We start from the raw sequence: 21,409 nt of genomic DNA on the forward strand, positions 1-21,409 counted from the left end.
CCTATATCTATAGGTTCCTCGATCACATCGAGGACAAGTAAACTTGACTATCGGCAGCCTTTTCAGCTTCAAAGACCGTTTGGACCCATTAATGAGGTCGTGTGTTGTGGATGAAGTCCGTGTGCAAAAGACTTTCATGACATTGGCTGCTTCATACATTTAAGCAGAAGGAACCTCAGTAACGCATGAAACATCCCCTACACACACTATACCATTTACCTCTGTAACTTGCACACACTTTTCACAACTAATATTTAGGCCATCCTTGCTAGAACAGGTTACTTTCATTCCATTGAAAAATACAAGCTTCTGCCGAATCTTAATTTAAAGAAAGAAGAAATCCGACGTTACAATAATACAAAACGTAAACGAGGTAGATGGGCGAAAACAGACCAATTGGTATTTTGATTCCAAAAGAGGTAGAGTTTGTGGCCTATAATGACCGTGGTCTTTAACAAATCTTGCCCCATGGGTAGTAATAGTACTGCCATATTGCGCATTTGTTGCTTCGTATGTTCAGTTTACGAAGAAAAAGATGGTTTATGGAGCAGCTTTGATACTGTCTGAAACGTGTTTTTTATTCATTAATTCGTCTTTTCGTTTGCTTACTTGGTTGTTTTATTATGTGTTCGTAATTAATTGAATTGCATTTTCAAAAAAAAAAAATGTTCTCATAAAAGTTTTTAGAAATATGTCATACGTTTACAAAATGCACAGGTACAAAAATATAGCCTACATAAATAATCCAAACACGCAAAAATGTAAATATTCACATACATCTATGCATAAGGGTCTCACAGTGTTTTACTCAATAATGAAGAAATTAAATAAGAGTATGAAGGAAAATACTGTCGAAACATACACATTTGAGAATCAAAGGATAATTACTATTCCTTTACTTAGAAAACTCCTATTACGAAATTATTTCGAAAATACTACGCCATCACGCAATGTTCTTCTCAACTTAGGACATCAAAAACATTTTCACGGCTGAAAATGTAACAGAGCATTCCCTTCTGGGAAAGTGGGACTAAATCTATCCCCCTTTCTTTCATAATTCTTACCTTTGGTATGTCTATTAAACTTTTATGCTTCACCTTTCCACATTACACAATTCCCTTTCTTTTCGTTTTTCTCGCATGTCTTCAGCATGCACAACCAAATCCTTGTGACATGACTACTATTTTGTAGGAATATCTGATTTAACATTTCTAAGCAATTTTTCCCGGGAACGAGTTCTAAATATTCTGCACTACTGGATAGCAGTGTAATCATTCTACGTCGGAGATTCAGGACACTTCAAAATTGTGCTGGAGAGATTATTGATTTCAGCAGACCAGATCCCCACCCCTCGTAAAAATTGGTTTTGTTTCGACGGTGCCAATGCTTTTTCACTTATCTTACACAGTCAGTATTGGGACTTTATATTAATCCTTATTAACCAATTTCTGGACCGTTAGTTTTATGTTGGGGACCTTTTAAAAATGTTTATTTTTATACATTAAAAAATGTGTTAAATTTGTATAGTATTCACAGCGCAAAATCTTGATTTATCAGTAACGGAATAGGTATTTAAGAACATTTTAAAATTTTTGTCTTACACCAATATCTTTGCAAATTATTACTAAGCAACAAATACGTGAATTTATGAATTATATCACTATATTCTGGCTATGCTTGTGCGGAGTTTAAAGCTGGATTAGCTCCATTACGAACAATGCTAAACTTACTGGAAAATATAATGAGAAAATGAAAGCTAATTGATGAAATTGACTAAAATCTCCGGATAATCAATTTGTGACTAATGTACAGTTTATAATATTTGTCTTAAATCATCCTTCAATTATAATAATGAGAAACGTGCCATGTGTGCTGCCACATCTCCGATCACCCATCTCAGGTCAAGGATGGGCAAATAATAAGCTGCTTCTCACACCAGGGAGCCATAAACACTTATTCATTATGAATAGTCAAAGCCCCTCTGTGAAAGTCTATCACATTTAAACATAGGCCATAATTTAAAATCTTTTAATTCTTTCCCTTATTAAAGGATGTCAAATGAGTGTTTTCAGTCACCCTCTCCCTCCCCAGGAAGTAAAACTAACAACAAAAATCCATGCTTTACACTCAAGAGCACTAAAATTAAAGTAATAAAACAAACTTTCCTTGTAAGCACATTCATAACTAGACAAACTCAAATATTAGTACAAAACCTAAAACTAACCTTTTGTTTTATAATGCTAATTTATAAACTAGACCATAAAACTGACTACTCTATGGTAATGCAGGTAGTTGGCTGTTACAACACCTAAACCCTCCCTGTAAAATACATCGAGTAGGATGCAGCATACATTCCTGTATGCTATATCCGTCTTGATTTACAATGCTGAGGATCTGGTTAAGCTAGTGGGGTTGGGTGAGGGGTTGTCAGGTAGTTTGGTTTAGGACCAAGCACCCTTGGTTAGGTTACATAACGTTGGGAAAGTTAGCCTAAGCTGTATCCTGGTTTTTCTGGTATATTTTTAAGTTTTTAATGATTTCTTTTACTTATCTAGCTCGTTGATTTTTCTAAAGGGGGGAGCGTGTGCAGGAAGGCAACAAGCAAAACACTGAAACAAGTGATGAAGACCAGCATCATTCTGAATACTAGGGAATCTATCGAAAAATAATATTTCTCTTCCAAACTCATTGTAGTTTAGTTCAACATGGTTTGCGCCACATAAATATCATTTGAAGAACGTAGTTCTTGGGCTATTCTTAAGACAATTGGCCTAACCTACATAATTCCATACCAAAGTTGAACTAGAAGCTCCATGGATTAATAATCTGTAATGCCGTTCAATTGCCTTAACCATACAAAGAAATAGACCATATAACTGGTTTCAAGTCGTTCTTACCTTTATTCCGGATCATACCAGAGTATTTCCTTTCGTTGAATCATCCTCGAGATGATCACAGTGGGATGGCAAGCTTTCTAGTTAAAAAAGGAATCACACTGGACAATTTATCACAGGCAGAATCATGTTTGGCAGAACTATATAGTAGCTTTACACTGCATCTGACGTGGGGAAAATCAGATACCGAATACTTTACGGATGACAGTAGATTAGGTAATGAGCTCTGTTCGTTTAATGTTTACTTGCGTTGCTCGATCTCATTTTAGTCAAAACAGCGTCATTTTTAAAACATTTTTGTTTAAAGGTCATATAAAATGACAAATAACTTCCAAGGAATATAATGTAAACTTAAAATACAGCGGTACGGATAGAAACCAATGATGCATGATAATTTTTTTTTTATTATTCTTGATAAAACATATTTGGAAGCTCCTATGAATTGCATTGTACAGAGCTTTGTGAATGCCATTTACCAACAGACCAGAGAACTTACAAACCCAAAAAGTTAGTTTTGGCTAGCATTAGAGATATCCCGAGTTGCATCGAGTTAGCTATTTTCTCGTGACAGAGGTCGATTGTGACGCCTTCAGTTAATCCGGGCACTCCTGTGAAGAACGTAAACAAATATTAACGACTATTTTGTAAAATACTAAAAAAAAAAAAATCATGACCTTCACAACAGCATCAATACAGTTTCATATACCACAATTCCATTAGCCTATTAAGTTTTCAACGAAGAAATTACTGCTCGGCAACATTCCCCCCAAAAAACCACTTCAATATCATGAGAATCAGTACGTTTGTAGGCGATCTGAATTCAGCTTTTATTAGTGGTATAACTTTAGTACTGACAACTGGTTGCTTAATTAATTGGGGAATTACTATTCTACAATTGCAAATTAATAGCATTCAGGCGAACAAGTGCTAATTTTTTCTTATATATCCATTAATTTTTTCAATATCTTATATTAGGATTCCCCTGTGATGGATAAAGAGGAGGATTCGCCGGAGAAGACGAACCAAAATGGTTCGTCAACTAAAACAACTGGGGAAGTAGCGATCCCCCTTAAAGAATTCCACCTCACTGAAACAGGAGGCGTTGCCGGTATGAACACCTTCGAAGACGTCTTGGATTTAATCGGAACTTCTGGTGCATGGAATATCTTGGTGTTCATTCTCTGTTGTTATTGTGAGTTAAATCATTATTTCAAAGTTGTTGCTGTATTGTACATATGATTCGATAAGTATTTTTTTTTTTGTAAACAATCAGTTGAAGCCCTCATTATGTCTTGTCTTCTGTTCTCATTTTGTCCCTATCACGGGGTCAACTTGGCTTGTGATGGCCTTTCCTTAGCTGAGTGACTGACTCTGCTTCATCCCACTTATTAACTTAAGGTATGATATATTTGTAGCTGCTTTTACGATGCCAATGAACGTCGTCAGTTATCAGCTCATCGGGGCAACCCCGGATCACTGGTGTCGAGTGGCAACCCTCATTCATGCCATAACTGACCAACAGCAAGTTATAGATCTGCATGATACTCTAAAAGTATATAGGTAGGATATATATATATATATATATATATATATATATATATATATATATATATATATATATGTATATATATATATATATATATATATAAAATTTCTACTTCTTCATATATAGTTGGTGATTTAAAAATAGATTATGAATAGGCAATATTTATATGACATTTATATTTATTAATATATTTTGTGTTGCCATGCTTATAAATTAAATCTGCATGTTATGGTAGGTTTAGTACCTGTTGTGTCTACATTTTTGGCGTTTTTTTGAACATATATTTTTTAAGTAATCTGCTTATCTGACTGCCAAACGCGCGCTCTCTCTCTCTCTCTCTCTCGACCAGACCAAATTCCGACGACCACGAGAACTGTTTGATGTACGACTATGACTACGCCATGGCTGTGAATCTAGGCTACGAAGCCTCTTTGGCCAACAGACACCTCTTGTCTCGGGGCGGGAGAGAACCTTTTCACTGCTTCATCAGAGATTTTAATTTCACGCAATACGTCTCTACGCTTGTTACAGAGGTAGGTTTTTTTCTAATTATTTTTCATGTGACTCAAGGGAAGTAAACACCATTTGTCAACGAAGTATGTTTTGCAATCGTTGCACAGGGCTATACAGTAATAGACCTGTTCCCATTTTTCTATACTGTCTCAAGGTAATAAAAAAAAAAAACACATAACGCAGGTATATTATCAGCCTTTCATTTTCTACATATATTCCTTATGCAAGCTATGTGCTAGATTCTTAAAAGGTCAGCATTAGAGGAATTCTGGCAAAATTAAATTGTAGGAGAATTCCACAGTAAGTATCAGAGGTAAGGAAGCAGTTAGTGAACCAACCAATCTATGTAGCGCTGGTCTCTACTTAGTAGATGGTGGATGTGGTACCCTGACGGGTGTTACGTGACTCCATGAAAAGGGTTCTTTTCATATATCCTTGAAATCACTTAGAACTTTGACATGTCTTTCATGAGGTAATGGCTGATACCTTAATCTGATCTTATTTCAGATCTTCCCAAATAATTTAAAATTTAGCTTTCTTCCTTACTTAAGAATAAATAGTTACCAGCTTATATTTTAGAGTTGCCTAAACGTTTCGATGCAGTTTGGACGGATGGAATAGAACCGGTTTCCGTAAGAGTGCAATAAGTGAAAAAAGGCCTTTTGCTGGTTTTTGATGTCCATGTTGTTAGTTATTGGAAGATTCTGTTGATTGCATATGATAAAAAGCTTAATTTGTTATTTTCCACCTTTACCAGATTATCTTTTGTGTATCGTTGACAGCGTAATGATAATGATAAATATGGTTTTAGTACTAGGATTATTTAATAATTTATATTTTACAGTTATTATTATTTTTATTATTATTATTATTATTATTATTATTATTATTATTATTATTAGTCATTTATGTTATTGATACAAAATATATCATCATCATCATCATCCTTATTCGTATTATTATTATTATTATTATTATTTATTATTATTAGTCATTTATGTTATTGATACAAAATATCATCATTATCATCATCCTTATTCGTATTATTTATTATTATTATTATTATTATTATTATTATTATTATTATTATTATAGAAACTGTCAATTATTCATGATAGATAGCACTACCATCAGCACCATTCTTATTATTACTACTATATTATTATCATCATTCAGTGGGATCTCGTTTGCGAGCGTCTGCCCCTCTATGCGACGACACAGTCTGTCAGCCATATTGGATTACTCATCGGGTCTGGAATCTCCGGCTACTTGCTTGATCTGTTAAGTATACTCGTTAGATTTTCTTGATTTCTTTTTATACATTTGTGTGTTTATATTTGTATATACGTATATATATACAGTTTACGTCTGGATATCTTTCGTTTTTGTTTTCTGTGAAAGAAAACTATTGTGCCGGCTTTGTCTGTCAGTCCGCGCTTTATTCTGTCCACACTTTTTCTGTCCTTCCTTAGATCTTAAAAACTGCTGAGGCTAGAAGGCTGCAAATTGATATGTTGATCATCCACCATCCAATCATCAAACATACCAAATTGCAGCCCTCTAGCCCCAGTAGTTTTTATTTTATTTATGGTTAAAGTTAGTCATAATCGTGCTTCGGACAACGATATAGGATAGACCACCACCGGGCCGTGGTTAAAGGTTCGTGGGCCGCGGCTCATACAGCGTTATACCGAGACCATCGAAAATAGATCTATTTTCGTTGCCATTGATTATACGCTGTAGCGACCGTACATAAAACTCGATTGCGCCGAGGAAGCATCGGCTCACTTTTTACTGTTTGTTTTTCTGTATTCTTCAGTTAAGGAATTGTGCAAAAAGTCGATATCTTTGCGCGGGCATCTCCTTTACATTTACCCATTTCTTCTTCCATAATTCAAAATGAGAGCCAAGGGGGCCTCTTCTTTCACTGGCGATATTAACGAACGCTTCTCCTTTCCCTCATTCAGAATGTAAATAAACGCTACTTTTCTTCTCTTCTTCAGAATAATCGTAAACAAACTCTTCTTCTTCTTGCTCATTCAGGTTTGGCCGCCGGAGAGTTGTCCTGATCTGCTCCGTCTTATTCATCGTTTGCAGCTGGGCTCTGGTTCTTGCGCCTGATTTTCAACTGTACGTTCTTCTGAAAACTTTACTGAGTATTTTCAGCATGATCTTGTACGTCGGGAACTTCGTTAATGGTAAGATGAGATTAAAACTGATGTCCAGTTTCGAAAGACATTTTCCAGGATTCGTAGATTTTGCAGTTGAACATTGGATGCTTATTTTTTCAGTAGTTTTTTTTAATCAGCAATAATTATTCAGGTGATCATTTCCGCATATTTTAGATGCTTTTGTTATAAAACTTGTATGCTATTATTATTATTATTATTATTATTATTATTATTATTATTATTATTATTATTATTATTATTATTATTATTATTATTGCATAGAAATAAATCCAGACAAAATTCTGGTATGAAATGAGATCAGATTAAACTGGATAATTACGTTTAGAATTAATTTAAAATATAAAATAAAGACTAAAAACTTTACTGTGTTCATTACGCTATTTTTTATTATAAAAGTGTTTTCATAGTGCTTAAACCTGAAGATGGTCACCCCCAAAAGTGAAATGGGCCTTTTTTGGTCCGAGGGCTTTAGGTCAGACGGTCTTACTTTCGAGACTTGGAAGTTCCTTGGTGCACCATGAAAATTTTTTATTGATAGGTTTATATTCTAAGGAAATCGGCAGGCTACAGAGAACTAGATATACGTGAAAGACCGTGCTGTAAAAATGTTAGTATGTATTAATGGGAAGCATCTTTTCCATTTTTGTCAATAACAAATGAGGAATGATCGAGTAAGAATTACGTCCATTTGCTCTGTATTATTGGCAGGTCAGTTAAGTCGTTTCCTATTAAATTTATGCCTCTAAATTCAAGCTATTTGCTATTTGATTCATGCGTCTAAAGCAGTGGTTCCCAACCTTTCATTTGGCCTTGCCCCACCTAATCACCTCTAAAAAAACTGATGCCCCTGTTGTGATATATAATTATTATTATTAAAAAAAGTGAACTCCTATTCATGTAGAAGAACCCTAAAAGGCCATTAACTAGGTTTAAGCATTCTCGAATTGCCCCCTTTAAAATCATATTGCCCCCCCGTGGGCCGCACACCCCCCGTTGGGAACCACTGCTCTAAAGTTAAGTTATTTCCTATGTAATCCGTGCCTCTAAAGCTAAGTTATTTCCTATTTAATTCCTGCCTTTAAAGTCAAGTTATTTCCTGTTTCATTCACGTCTTTAAAATCTCATTTATCATTTTTTGATATTCACATTGGTAAAATTGGCTGGGAGGCACTGAATGATCAACCTGGAAGAAAATAGCTGAAAAATGGATAGATAGATACAATCACCTGCACGTTCAAGCGTGAATCAATGGCTTTCCATTTTATATCTTTCCGCAACCTCTGCAGTGATGGAGTTGTGTTCCCCCCGCCAGCGTTGCGCTGTCGGGAGCTTCTTCGTCGTTCCCTTCGCCATCGGGTTCATGCTGGTGCCGGGAATCGCCTATTTTGTGAGACCTTGGAGGTGGCTGCAGGCTGCCTACGCCGTCCCACTTCTCCCGCTCGTCTTGTACTTCTGGCAAGTCGTCATCTTCGAGTTTCAGTCGGTGACTTGATCGGTTTCTGAGTCTAGCAAACGTCGTTGGTTTTAGCCTTTATTATCCATCTGTCTAACTCAATGTAACTCAAGTGCTACTTGGTACCTTAAACTAGGAAGTACTATAAAGAGAAAACTCAGGTTGAGTCCAAATTTGTTACTTGTTCATAAACTCAAAGTAACCCCTTCTCCATCACCCTGTTAGGCTCATCATCTTGAAACAAAAGTAAGTCTACACAGAGCAACAGCTTTAATTTTTTCTAATGTATTTTTCATTTTCCAGGTTCCTTCCGGAGTCTCCCCGGTGGCTGTTATCGCAGGGGCGTTACGAAGAGGCCCTGAAGGTGCTCTCTTGGGCTGCCAAAGTCAATCGACGGCCTCTGCCTCCGTCGGATGCTCTCTTGGTGTCTCTGAAAGCTATAGCTAAGGATTCTGGCTTAGCGCCGAAGGCAAAGACACAGGTAAAGGCTGTCTGTGGAAAGGAAGGATTAGAAGCGAGTTGCTATTTACATAACCAGCAATGCTCATGCTTAATTTACGTACGTTCTTGAGCAAAAGGATTACTTCTAATTATGATTTAAATCTAATTGAAGCTAACCAAGTATAAAGGGTAGATAGGAAAACTGAAAACAAGTAATTGTATTGGCTGTTAACATGATTTGCACAACTAAAGGTTCAGCCACCCAACCCAATTTTTTTTTCAGTGTAAGTGAGGAACATTTTTTTTCAGAATGATTATAGAAATTCTTCATTTCAAAATGACTATAAGAACGTTCTTTTTAGAGTAACTACAAAGATATTCTCTTCAGAGGAGCGGAAAACCCCCCGTAAGTTTCGGACGCCAACTTTGGGGGAAAGTCCGACACATCTTCGTACTGGTGCTCACGCCTGCCCTAAGGAACAGGATTCTGATCTGCTTCTTCTGCTGGTTCGCTGTGTCCATGGTCTACTACGGCGTGTCCCTCAACTCTACGAACCTCAGGTAATTAGGAATAAGAGTAACTCTACCCATATATTTAGATGACATTTCATTTTTCTTCCCGGTTTCATCCGTTTAAAATTTAGGCCTATTTTGTGTTGAGATGTTTGAGTGTATTTCAGCGTCCATTTCTCTGGCATGTTGGTGACTCATCTGTTTGCTGTTTCATTTCTAGCACTGATCTTCACCTCTACATATTCCTGGGAGGGTTGACTGAAGTTCCGTCTTACCTGCTCTTGTGGCCAGCTATCGTCTACCTGGGGAGGAGGGTCTCCTTGATTGCTCTGTACATTGTATGCGCCACCTCTGTCTCTGTTATTGCCATCCTCCTCGTTGCTATGGAAACTGGTAAGGATTAAACTAATGTATGACAGAATGAATGAATGAAAGGCTTCATCGAGCATCACTGTTCTTGGTGTGCGAGCAACTTGGTTGCCTCAACTAACGGCTATGGGCTTTTGGCATGCATTATTAGGCATGCTATACGGAAGCTGATGGTTGTCATCGAGTTATCCAGTTCCTGTTAAAATGGAATCACTCCTATATTATGATAAAATAATACTGCACAACTAAAGATTAAGTCCGTTGTTTGTGTCTCCATTCAAGTCATACATATTTTCTAAGGGACCAAAGTGCCTTGGTCTTAGCTCTGAGATATCTACAGGCTTAGGGTTTGCTCCTTCAATCCTTATTTGTCGTATAATCCTTTATATATATATATATATATATATATATATATATATATATATATATATATATATATATGTAATTTTCTCTGACCAATATTCTTTGATCGTCGTCAAATGCTAAAATACACGTGGCATCGACAACTCTCTGGCAACGTTTCAAAGATTTCCAATTCTTCTCTCAATCCTCAAGGCTCAAGGCTAGGGTCTTCAAGGAACAAGCAATAACTGCGAAAGCCGATGGCCTTCTTCAGGGCTGGACTGAATAGACAGCGAAACCACTCTTCAACGTTTAGGGAGCACAAGCAAAAACTGAAGAACAAGTATCCACAGTGAAAATTTAACTGTCTCCATTAATCCACCAGATCCAAAAAGAGCCCCAAAAGTCTGCAGCCACACTGCATCCAGCACAGTTTATGCTGAGAACCTTTCTTGCCACATATCTGCAAAATATACGACACTGGTCTCCGTTCTTTGGATCCCTCTAGTGCTACAATGCCTTCCAACACATGGGCAGCCAGAAATGTCCAAGACATTTCAAACTGAGAGTCTTCCATGCTCCTTCAAATGCAAGCTGGCAAACTTCGCGGGTCACAGCTTCCTTGAGGCTGGGACAACTGAAGAATTCTAGTAGTCTCTTCCAGCTTTGGTGTGCATGTCTCTGGGATGAAGCAGCTTCTCCAATGTCCATCCAGGATGTCATTGCCTTTCCACGTTTGTTCATACTTTTATAGTCAGTCGTTATTTTATTTCTGTCAAATTTTCTTGCACGCATAGGATTAATGAAAAAAAAAATCCTGGCCTGTGAAAATTGAGTTTCATTTTTCTGAACTTTGGAATTTGTGTGAAATTTCCAATTTGAATTTTTGTTTTTCAATTGGTTTTTGGATGCACTTTCCAATAAAATGAAGTGTGGTTCCATGGTTAATCTAGTATATTCATTCAATACAAAGCTGTACTCTTTATATTGAATAAATAAACATAGTACCAGTGTTTGCTTGTCCCCTGAAGACTTAAACCTTGAGGATTGGGGGAATACTGATGATAATGGAAATGTTGCAAGAAAGTTGATGTCCTGTGTACATTAGCATGTTACACACACACACACACACACACACACACACGTATATATATATTATATATAACTCTTTTTAGTAACTCATTAGTTTCTCAGTACAGTACTTCCAGAGTGAAGAAGTCTGATAGTTTTTCAGGCATATTCATTGCAGAAGTATGTACGAAAATAGACTGTTTAAATAGATAAAAAAAATTCTGTCTTTTTACACTGAAATTTCTCTTGCAGTTCCAGTCGGAGTGATGATGTTTCTGTCGCTGACTGGAAAGTCCGCCATCACGGCCGCGTTCCATCTAAGCTACGTTTTCACAGCAGAACTCTTCCCCACCAAATACAGATCGCTGGCAGTTGGCGAATCCAGTATGATCGCTAGAGTGGGCAGCATGGTCTCGCCGTATATCAACGACATTCTGGTAAAGATTCAATCATCTTCTTCTTCTCCCAGCAGTTGTGATGCTGCTGCTACTACTACTACTACTACTACTACTACTACTATCATGACTATATCTCTTATTTTTAGGACAATAACTTCCCTTTCTTCTATTTTAGGAAGCTTTTGATGCTACTATTATCATTATTTTTCTCTTATTTGTCGTGACTCATCGAACGAACTGCTTATGGGCAGTTTGCTTTTTTAGGCCTAACATGTAGGTGGCTCTAGAAAATATTACAAGTTTTGCAGATAACGGTGCTACAAAGTCAGGTTTTGCTATCAGATATAATTTTATTTTTATCATACAAAGAGTCAGAGATTAAATTTGGTTGAAATACATGTGATACGACATCCAGCTACTAGGTGTATGCAGAGATAATGTCTTGCGTTACCATGTAATTACTGAAATGCATATACTTACGTGTAAATCAGTAGACAGATAGACACCCCCACACACCCGGAAACTCATAGACACAAGAAATCACTAACAGGAAGTAAATTTCCTCAAATTACTGAGGTAACTTGAACTCGAATTTTCCTACTTGTTCCCCATTTGGCCTTCACACATACACACACACACACACACACACATATATGTGTGTGTGTGTGTGTGTTTAGAGAGAGAGAGAGAGAGAAAGAGAGAGAGAGAGAGAGAGACTCAAGACCTAAAATGCTTTCTCAAAGGGCAACGTCTTGGACTGGGCCCCATCGGCCGTGTTCGCTGTGATGTCAGTCTCGGCTGCGGGTCTCGCTTTCCTCCTGCCGGAGACAGGAGGGACGATGCTGACGGAGGAGGAGCAACGTCCTGTCGAAAACAGCGACTGCATCCTGAAGGAGACGGAAAATTACTTCGAACCAGATAAGGAACAGAAGGACAACAACGCGAGGGAGAACGGAAGCGTATTGGAAGAAGACGCCGAGGCAAGCGGTAAATGAAAGGATCAGAGTATTTTGTTTCCCTATAACCGTTTCGTCCTTCAGAATTTCCTCTTCTGTTCCACTTCGACAAATAAAAACTTGATTACTTTGTTGCGTTGTTTTTGCTTATCATACCCTTTGGTGTCGCTGGTTTCAGCAAATAATGAGCTGAGGGAAGGAATGTATGTTGATTTACTTTTAAATTTACTTATATATTACAAAAAATTGGTACACCGGAAGTGCAGAGTCAGTGACAGTAGTGAGAAACAACTAAAAATAAAAGCTCAGAATAACAGTGGCATGTAACAGGGAAGAATAGGTTGTAGGGATCAAAGATGACATCATTTGGTTTGTCCTTATCTCCTTCTAGAAGCACGATGTGCTAACGAAGGTATCTGTTGTGTGAGCAATGTAAAAATAGGAACCGGGAATTGGGTACAGAAACTAATGAAACTGTTACCTTTTCTTCTGATTGCTTAAGGTAGAGATGAGAAACAAATAGTGAGTCAATAAGGAACCACAAAGTACACCAGTTACAGGAACAGAAACCATAAAGCAGGAAGCAGGGACCGAAGACCAATTTTCTTTTCAATTGACTCCTCGATGATCTTGTTCCTGGGAGGGGTGGAAGATTTAGTACCAATAAAGAAAAAAGTGATGTTAAGGAGGAACTCTGAGCTATGCCAACCGGAGGAACAGGGACCATGCAGGAACCAAATACGAGGAACCCATTTCATAGTGAAATGACCCCTTGAGGGCTTATGTCCGAGGGTAAAGAAGCGAAACAAAGAAGGTATCAAAAGTGACCCTTGAAGCACGCCAATCAGTTCTGTCGTCTGGAAAACAATAGATGGCACACTCGAAATACCGTTGAAGCTTTAGATAAGATTTCGATAATTCAAAAGATATTACACATTTACTATGTCGCTCTGTATTGCGTAACAGAAGACGATGAGCGAAGCAAGGACTTGCGTGGGTTTATAAACAACATGCCGCCATGTATAGCTACCACGATGTCTTTGTGGTATTAATCAGTTACAGGCGGTACAAGTAGGCTTAGGCCTAAAGGCTGAGCTAAAGTAGGTGTCTGTAGTTTTGTTGGTGCTTGGTGCTGCCCACGTCTCGAAAAGATTTTAAAATTCCTCCGCACTTCGACGGTACTGTTAGCATAATATGATCAACTAAATTTTTTTGGGATAAAACTAAACTAGAAACAGTGAAATAAATGGACACTGTATTTCAGTGTGGAAAAGAGTCTAAATGTGTTTATTTATTTTCTCATTTATCTAAGGAGAAAAATGACCCGATGACCGTCAAGCACCACCGGCAGGAATACTGAAAACAAAGGAAAGCTTTTTGTGCGCTTGACAAATTCCCCTCTTTACTTTTTAATTTCTTTTTCCTGTCATTGTGGGATTTTTCATGCATCTCCAGTTTGTCATGTATCAAGGTCATTTTGACAGACACCGAAAATTCTAATACATTATGACAAATTGGTTATTCGTGCTCCAGCATCAGTGAGGATCGTTTGAAGACAGTTTTTATTTTTATCATGATATACTACCAACTACCATTAATAATAATAATAATAATAATAATAATAATAATAATAATAATAATAATAATAATAATAATAATAATAATAATAATAATAATATTCTTTTTACCATGATTATGTCCTGTTTAAATACGAAAGTATAACTATGAATACATTGTTTCTCCTATTACAAACAGATTGATATACTCCTGCTACTGTTACTAACAATAATAATAATGATAATAATAATAACAATTTTCTTTATCATGATTATGCACAGGATTTAAAAAGACAACCCTTATATATGTTATGTCCCTCTACCCAGGTCAGATAGGGTCATAATCTCTTACTGCATCTGTTCTAAGAACAGCATCATATCATCTTCCATCCCTAAGATTCTCCGGTAGCAAATGGCCGGCCCTGGGTCAGCACATTCTTTCTCTCTCGTCGACTCCTTTCACTGAATCTATCCTCAAACAAAGGCCTACTGGAATGAACGCCGAGATACAAAACTAGACTTTATTTGCAAATTTAACAAAAGTATTTCAGCAAAAGCTACGGTCATGAAATGGAGTGATTCACACCCCCTAGGAATGGATTTCATAACTAGAGGAAATTCTGATTCACAATCAATCGAATCAATGATTCTAGACCAACCAATACTAGTGACTAACACCCTGGTCATCAGATAAAATAAACAGGTCATAATTATTCTAGACCAAAATAAATGTCTTAGAGTATGTACAAGAACACCACTCCCAAAATATTCGTCCTCACAGGACGAACCCAGAATTCCTGTTAAAAGAAACATATCATATATTAAAACCTGAAATGGTGTTTAAAGAAAAGACATTTAAAACAGAAAAATGCACAATGGAGAGCAAAACGGGAAAATGCATAGTGGAGAAACGGAGGAGTTTCATTGCGACACAAACTGGGTATTTCCACATAATGTCTGGAAAAGATATAAGTGTTAATGAGTTATCTTACTCACTTCCTATGGCTGCAAATAAACGATCTCACAGTGGCTGTTCCTAAACACTGCACAAATCGAATCACGCTCAGCTGCAAATCAAAGTCCTTAGCTATTGCATGTTCCTCTCATAATATACCATTAGAGAGTGCATACATACACGCATTCATTTAATAACTCCTCCCCGGAAACTTGACGACACCGGTTCAATGTTCGAAGGATCAAACGCTTCCACCAATCTGTTACACTGCCTCCATGCACTTAGGCCATGATCAGAAAGCAGAAATGAATGCGTCAGATACCCGCTGTGTCTAACTGCGGAAACCTCCAACGTCCACATAAATGCACCAGCATGGGATATGCTTTTGAAAGGCCAGCACATAGTTCGTCACAAGACTTAATATATATTTCCTCCTTTTGAGAAAAAATTGATAAGACAGGTCAACACAATCGCCATTCTTTTACTTACTCGTGGAGTTACTAAGAAGCGTGACGTTGGCAATACTTGGTAAAAACATTGCGACTCACAGAAGCATGAGAAAAAAAAATAAGAACAGAGAGCTATTAATCGTTGGTATTCATTGCAGGTCAAGAATTTTAAAATGTTCCTGTTTTTCCAAGCTTCTTCTTTTGTTTATTTGTCTGTTTCCTATTACACCCTCATTTTAACTGAGCTTCACGTGAGTGTGTGTGTGTATATGTATATATATATATATATATATATATATATATATATATATATATATATATGTATATATACTGTATGTATGTATATGTACGTGTGTGTGTTAAATGACCCTATCCCCAGGTCAAATAGGGCCATCTTTTATTGCTGCATCTGTTTTAAGAACAGAATAAATCATCTTACTTTTCCTAAGACGTCTCTGGTAGCAGTGGCTCAACCTGGGTCAGCAGATTCCTTCCCCCTTGTCGACTCCTCTCCCTGAACCTATCCTTAAACAAAGGCCTACTGGAATTAAACACTGAAGCACAAAACTAGACTTTATTTGCAAATTTAACGAAAGTGATTTAGCAAAAGTTACGATCACGAAATGGGGTGAATTCCACCCCCTATAAATGGGAATCATTACTAGAGGAAATTCTGGTTCACAAATATTAATAATTCTAAACCAGCTAATACCAGTGACTAACACCCTGGTCACCGAATAAAGTAATAAGGTCATAATTATTCTAGACCACAATAAATGTCTTATAGTATGTAAAGAGTAAACACCACTTCCAAATATTCGTCCTCTCAGGACGAAACCAGAATTCCTGTTGAAAGAAACATATCATATATTAAAAGCTGAAATGGTGTTAGATGTCATTCCTATTCAAAACAGAAAAATGCGCACTGGAGACACAGAACAAGAAAATGCATAAGGGAGACACAGCGGGGTTTCACTGCAGCTCTATTAGGTCTTTCCACAAAAGTGTCTGGAAAAGATATAAGTGTTCACGAATCATGGTAACAGATTTTCCAGTGGCGATCTTCCGACACTTCACCACTAACCAAAACAGACCCAGTCTCAAAAGGCAATCTCCCCCCTGCAAGAGTCTGTCCCCAGTTCCCCATTCTCGAGTGCAACACACATGCGCACTCACACAGTCATCTCTTCCGGAAATGTGACAACATCGGGTCAATGTTCGATCATGCTGTCTCCATGGACTTAAATCATGATCAAATAGCGCTCTTTATCCAACTGAGCAAACTTCCAACGTCAGCACATATGCACCTGCAGCAGAAGCGCCACTGACAGGTCAGCGCATCGTTCTTCTAAAGTCACCTAAGACTATATATATATATATATATATATATATATATATATATATATATATATATATATATATATATATATATATATATATATATATATATATATATATATATATATATATATATATATATATATATATGTGTGTGTGTGTGTGTGTGTGTTTATATACATGCATATACACATATATTCATATATATAATTATATATTTTCATATATATATATATTTATTTATTTTAGTGGTTATGACACTTGAGTCATCGACAAGAAGGCTGCGGTTCGAATCCGTGGAGAGGACAGGGAAACTTGTGCCGATTCCTTTAAAAACCATTAAGCCTCTGCTGATATAACCAGTAAATATGTACCTGGTAGTCATTAGAGTGCAATGGATATCAGCCATGGTAAAGTATGGCATTCAGAACATTACATTATATTAAGACTAATAGATTTATTTACTGCTCCAGAAAGTAAGCCTCCAGACTTTGGTATTTGTTATCACTAGCCAAAATATGCAAGAGCATGCGATGTTGCGATTCCTGCAATAAAAATAGCGATTTGGTGGATCACACTGGTACAAACTGGAAGACAAAATTCGTATCTTGTCTTGAAAATACTGCTAGAAATCGAAGCTTTCAAATCGGTATTTTATCTTGACAATATTTAGAGAACTTGAAAATTTTAGACTGATACATAGATAAAAATCGTGGGTTGAGACTTCTTTGTTTATCTGCGTTATAAGAGTTGCTAGTCCATATACTATAGATAATGGACTGGCAATTTTATAACGAAGATAAACAAGTTAAAGTCTCAACCACGATTTTTATCCATGTATCAATCTAAAAATGTTCAAGTTCTCTCAATATTGTCAAGATAAAATGCCGATTTGAAAGCTTCGATTTCTAGCAGTATTTTCAAGATAAGATACGAATTTTGTCTTCCAATTTGTACCAGTGTGATCCACTAAATCGCCATTTTTATTGCAGGAATCGCAACATCGCATGCTCTTGCATACTTTGGCTAGTGATAATAAATACCAAGGTCTGAGACCTTGAAAATGCGTTTGTAAACTCTGTCAATCCTGTCTGTCTAACGCCCTAATAGTTATATCACGGTTCAGTTTCTTCTAGGGTTAAACAGCATGCCATACCCATTGTTGATTTATCAAGAGGTTCCTGATAAGTACTTTTATCAAGTTGTAATTCAGGCGACCTGGTCAAAAGCAGTGATTCGACATAATAGGTCTAGCGTCTTGCGTTTTTCGGTGTGATGAAGAAAAGCTATAAAACAAACTGGAATATAATACAACAAATTCTTTAGCATTTGCAAGAAGTACATGTATAAGCTTATACCGGTCATTTCATGTGTTCAAATACAGCTGTATGCAAACCTGTGTCGCAAACAATGTAATCGTATGATTGCAATATTTGGCTTTTAATCAAATTGCAAAATTTTCTGTCCCTTTACGATGAATTAGAATCACGAATATTAATGTCCCCAGAAAATACTCGCAAGGAAATGATTTTCATATTTATCACCTGAGCAGATTCGATAAACATTTTACAGTTCCTTCGGTGATTTCAAGATAATGCAAGATTATTTTTATTTGACTTTCAATGCATTTCATTAACTATTATTTCCTTACTAACGAATATCATCCTCTAGTCAACTGGCTCTTAGTTAACCCTTAAGCATCCTTAATCAAAATAAACGTCTTAGGTGGTCACCGAAATATTGCACCCCTAATATTCTTCTCTCGCTTATCTCGGCGACTGATCCTTTGCTGTCTCTCTTAATTGAAGGCAAGTGAAGGGATGGTAGTTTTTACAGTTAAAGGTCCTGGACCAGATGAAGCTTTGGCTGTTTTCAGGATAAATTATCAACCAATCACTCATTTCCTGCAGCACCCAGGGGATGAATTCTCAACAGAAATGTCTACAGTCTTTCCTGTGTCATGGTTTGTCAGTCGTTGCCATCACTTCGTGGGAACCACTCCTTCCATCCTCCCCCCCGGCCTCGCGTGGCTTTTATACCATGGAGGGATAGAGTAACATGACAATGCCATCTGACTGTAGTAACTAGACATCCGCTCGGTGGAAGTACCATTTGTGTATGTTTATGAGAGCGTGTGAGTGTTTATTCTTGAAAAAACTGGTCGTGGTTTATTGAACCTAGTTGATTTGTATCTAATAAATTCATACGCGGGTCAGAGAAGTGCAACAACCACTGACTAGTCAACTGTAATATCCAAACTGGGGGCCTTGGCTGATTCTACCTTCCAAACATGGGCTCTGGGGTCGCCAGATGCCTGCGTGAAAGGAAGTATTAAACCTTCAATATTTTACTAACTAATGACAAAAGATACATGGAATAGGCCCTGTAGCCTTCTAGGATCACGAAGTAGATACTTTTCGATACTTGCGCATCTTGTTAATTTACAAGTAGATTTGTTAGTTATGAATTTGTATGATTTCCATTCCAAATTTTATGAAAAAAATTATAAATTAATCAATTCAGTCATTTTAGATACATGAATAAATTATATTTTGTTTTCCTACGCCCGACGTTGGCCTTTCAGTAACCCCCTGCCATACCTCAGAAAAAAAATGTTGGCTGGAAAACCCGTTTTCCCATTCTTATCAATGACTCGTCAGAAGCAAGGATGATTTTGCATAATCTGAGTACTAAAATGAATTCCATTCACTAAAAGAAATAAAAAAAACCTAAAACAACAAATGAACAAACCAGTCTCTTCAGGCCTGAAAGCTGGGTTTCACGATAACCACAGTTGAACCGTGACGTCACTACTTAACCGCCAATCAGATTGTTTCCTCGGATAATACGTCACGCAGGATGTACCATTTGGACCTTGGATTAAGTTGGATACTCACTGAAGGCGTCATTTGACTCGCAGGTACCTAAGTGAACGCTGCCGCAGCCGGCGAATTGCTTGGAACCTGAAGTAAAGAAGAAGACAGAAGTGGTGAGTTTTCTTGTACTCTGTTGTGGTTACCTGAGCGAATCCCGTGCCGTAGAATTCTACCAGAGTTAACGGTTCCGTCGTTCCACATTGCCATTGCGTCGGACAGAACAGGAAGGATTACTTCTCTCTTTCGCTGTCGTCAAAAAATCTGTCACAGTGCAGTACGTTGCAGGTGAATGAATAACAGAATCTTATGTCAGAGTATAGCCTATATACGTATCTATAGGCCTTTAGTAACAAAAGAAGAGCGTATTTTCGTGCTTACTTGTCCAATCAACGTAGAGCAGCAGGTGGTTCATAGTGGATGAAAATTTCCTGCTTGAATGTTGCACTCTCGAGAGCTGCTTTCGTGTGAGCTTTTACCGCCGATTCTGCAGTCGTGCCTCGGGGTGTGGTGCATAAGGCCGTTCTTGGAGGACGGTAGGCTAGCGTAGGGGAGACATTATATATATATATGAGAACATTTTTATCAACTCACAAGTGCCATATATATATATATATATATATATATATATATATATATATATATATATATATATATATATATATATATATATAAATATGGCACTTGTGAGTTGATAAAAATGTTCTCATACGTCTTTTTTTCTCAATATCATTATATTAAGGAAATGGCAGTGAAGACTTTCCAAGGGAAGTATTAATTTTTGTGTGGAAAGTATCTCATCTTCTATTGTGTAGTTTAAGATTAACTTAATATTCCTTCTCTTTGTTGCAGAAGTTTTTGGTTTGCTTTTACTGTTGTCACTTTTCTACTCGTGTCGAATACGAGGTATGATGACTACTCATCTTATGCTTTTTCCTGTTTATTGTGCGCTTCCGTTAGAGAGAGGCTCAAGTGTTTGATCGGTAAAATAGCATATTTCGCCTCATACTTCAACGGGAGACTGACGGCAATATTTAAATAATTGTGCAGCTGATTCGTGCTTACGGAATCTCATTTACATTGTGCTGTTTGGCCTTGAGATATTATAGGTTTTGTGATATTGAAACTTAAAATTCGCCGTTTGTAGCTTGCCTGCAGTACACACACAAAAAGAACTTCACGGATACGCATTGGTTTTTGCATGTTTGGATTATTATTATTATTATTATTATTATTATTATTATTATTATTATTATTATTATTATTAATATTATATAGTTAGGATATATATCACACTCTTTACTCCGAAGTGTCAGGACTTACGAAAACTGTGTTAGAAATACCGCTATAGTGTTATCAATAATAAATGTTAAGAGTAAAGGTGACTGCCGTAACTATCCCAAAAAAACTTGCTTTAGACAAGCGAGAAGCAGAGGGCAGTGCTACTCTGCAATAAATCCCGCGTTTAATCCCGTCGTGTTGGGAGAGATAATGTTCTCCTGTTTGGCTTTTTTTTTTATTCCCGCAGGGGGGTTAGTGGCGTCAGTGCA

The 21,409-nt window shown here is 37.1% G+C and overlaps 3 protein-coding genes across 8 annotated transcripts in view; 2 read left to right on the top strand and 1 right to left on the bottom strand.

The window, feature by feature from the left end:
• Window positions 1-3,170, bottom strand: part of GC (gamma-glutamyl carboxylase) — a 52,314-nt gene extending 49,144 nt beyond the window's left edge. The window contains exon 1 of the mRNA XM_067098916.1: window positions 2,898-3,170. The gene's annotated coding sequence lies outside the window, so the exon portion shown is untranslated. The remainder of the gene's footprint in view (window positions 1-2,897) is intronic.
• Window positions 1-12,820, top strand: part of LOC136835833 (organic cation transporter protein-like) — a 29,072-nt gene extending 16,252 nt beyond the window's left edge. The window contains exons 2-12 of the mRNA XM_067099683.1: window positions 3,870-4,086; window positions 4,310-4,454; window positions 4,751-4,973; window positions 6,130-6,233; window positions 6,997-7,151; window positions 8,432-8,600; window positions 8,902-9,079; window positions 9,428-9,600; window positions 9,773-9,945; window positions 11,587-11,771; window positions 12,476-12,820. Of these exons, the coding sequence (XP_066955784.1) occupies window positions 3,882-4,086; window positions 4,310-4,454; window positions 4,751-4,973; window positions 6,130-6,233; window positions 6,997-7,151; window positions 8,432-8,600; window positions 8,902-9,079; window positions 9,428-9,600; window positions 9,773-9,945; window positions 11,587-11,771; window positions 12,476-12,727 (1,962 nt within the window). The 5' untranslated portion in view covers window positions 3,870-3,881 and the 3' untranslated portion in view covers window positions 12,728-12,820. The remainder of the gene's footprint in view (window positions 1-3,869; window positions 4,087-4,309; window positions 4,455-4,750; window positions 4,974-6,129; window positions 6,234-6,996; window positions 7,152-8,431; window positions 8,601-8,901; window positions 9,080-9,427; window positions 9,601-9,772; window positions 9,946-11,586; window positions 11,772-12,475) is intronic.
• A 7,040-nt stretch (window positions 12,821-19,860) lies between these two features.
• Window positions 19,861-21,409, top strand: part of LOC136835416 (organic cation transporter protein-like) — a 29,140-nt gene continuing 27,591 nt past the window's right edge. For 2 of the 6 annotated variants that reach the window (XM_067098920.1, XM_067098923.1), the window contains exon 1: window positions 19,861-19,975. The gene's annotated coding sequence lies outside the window, so the exon portion shown is untranslated. Of the gene's footprint in view, window positions 20,148-20,355; window positions 20,396-21,409 lie in introns of those variants that run through there. The other 4 variants (XM_067098922.1, XM_067098925.1, XM_067098924.1 and 1 more) reach the window with 3 other exon arrangements.

This window comes from Macrobrachium rosenbergii, chromosome 55, assembly GCF_040412425.1.
Source record: "Macrobrachium rosenbergii isolate ZJJX-2024 chromosome 55, ASM4041242v1, whole genome shotgun sequence".
Taxonomy (NCBI): domain Eukaryota; kingdom Metazoa; phylum Arthropoda; class Malacostraca; order Decapoda; family Palaemonidae; genus Macrobrachium; species Macrobrachium rosenbergii.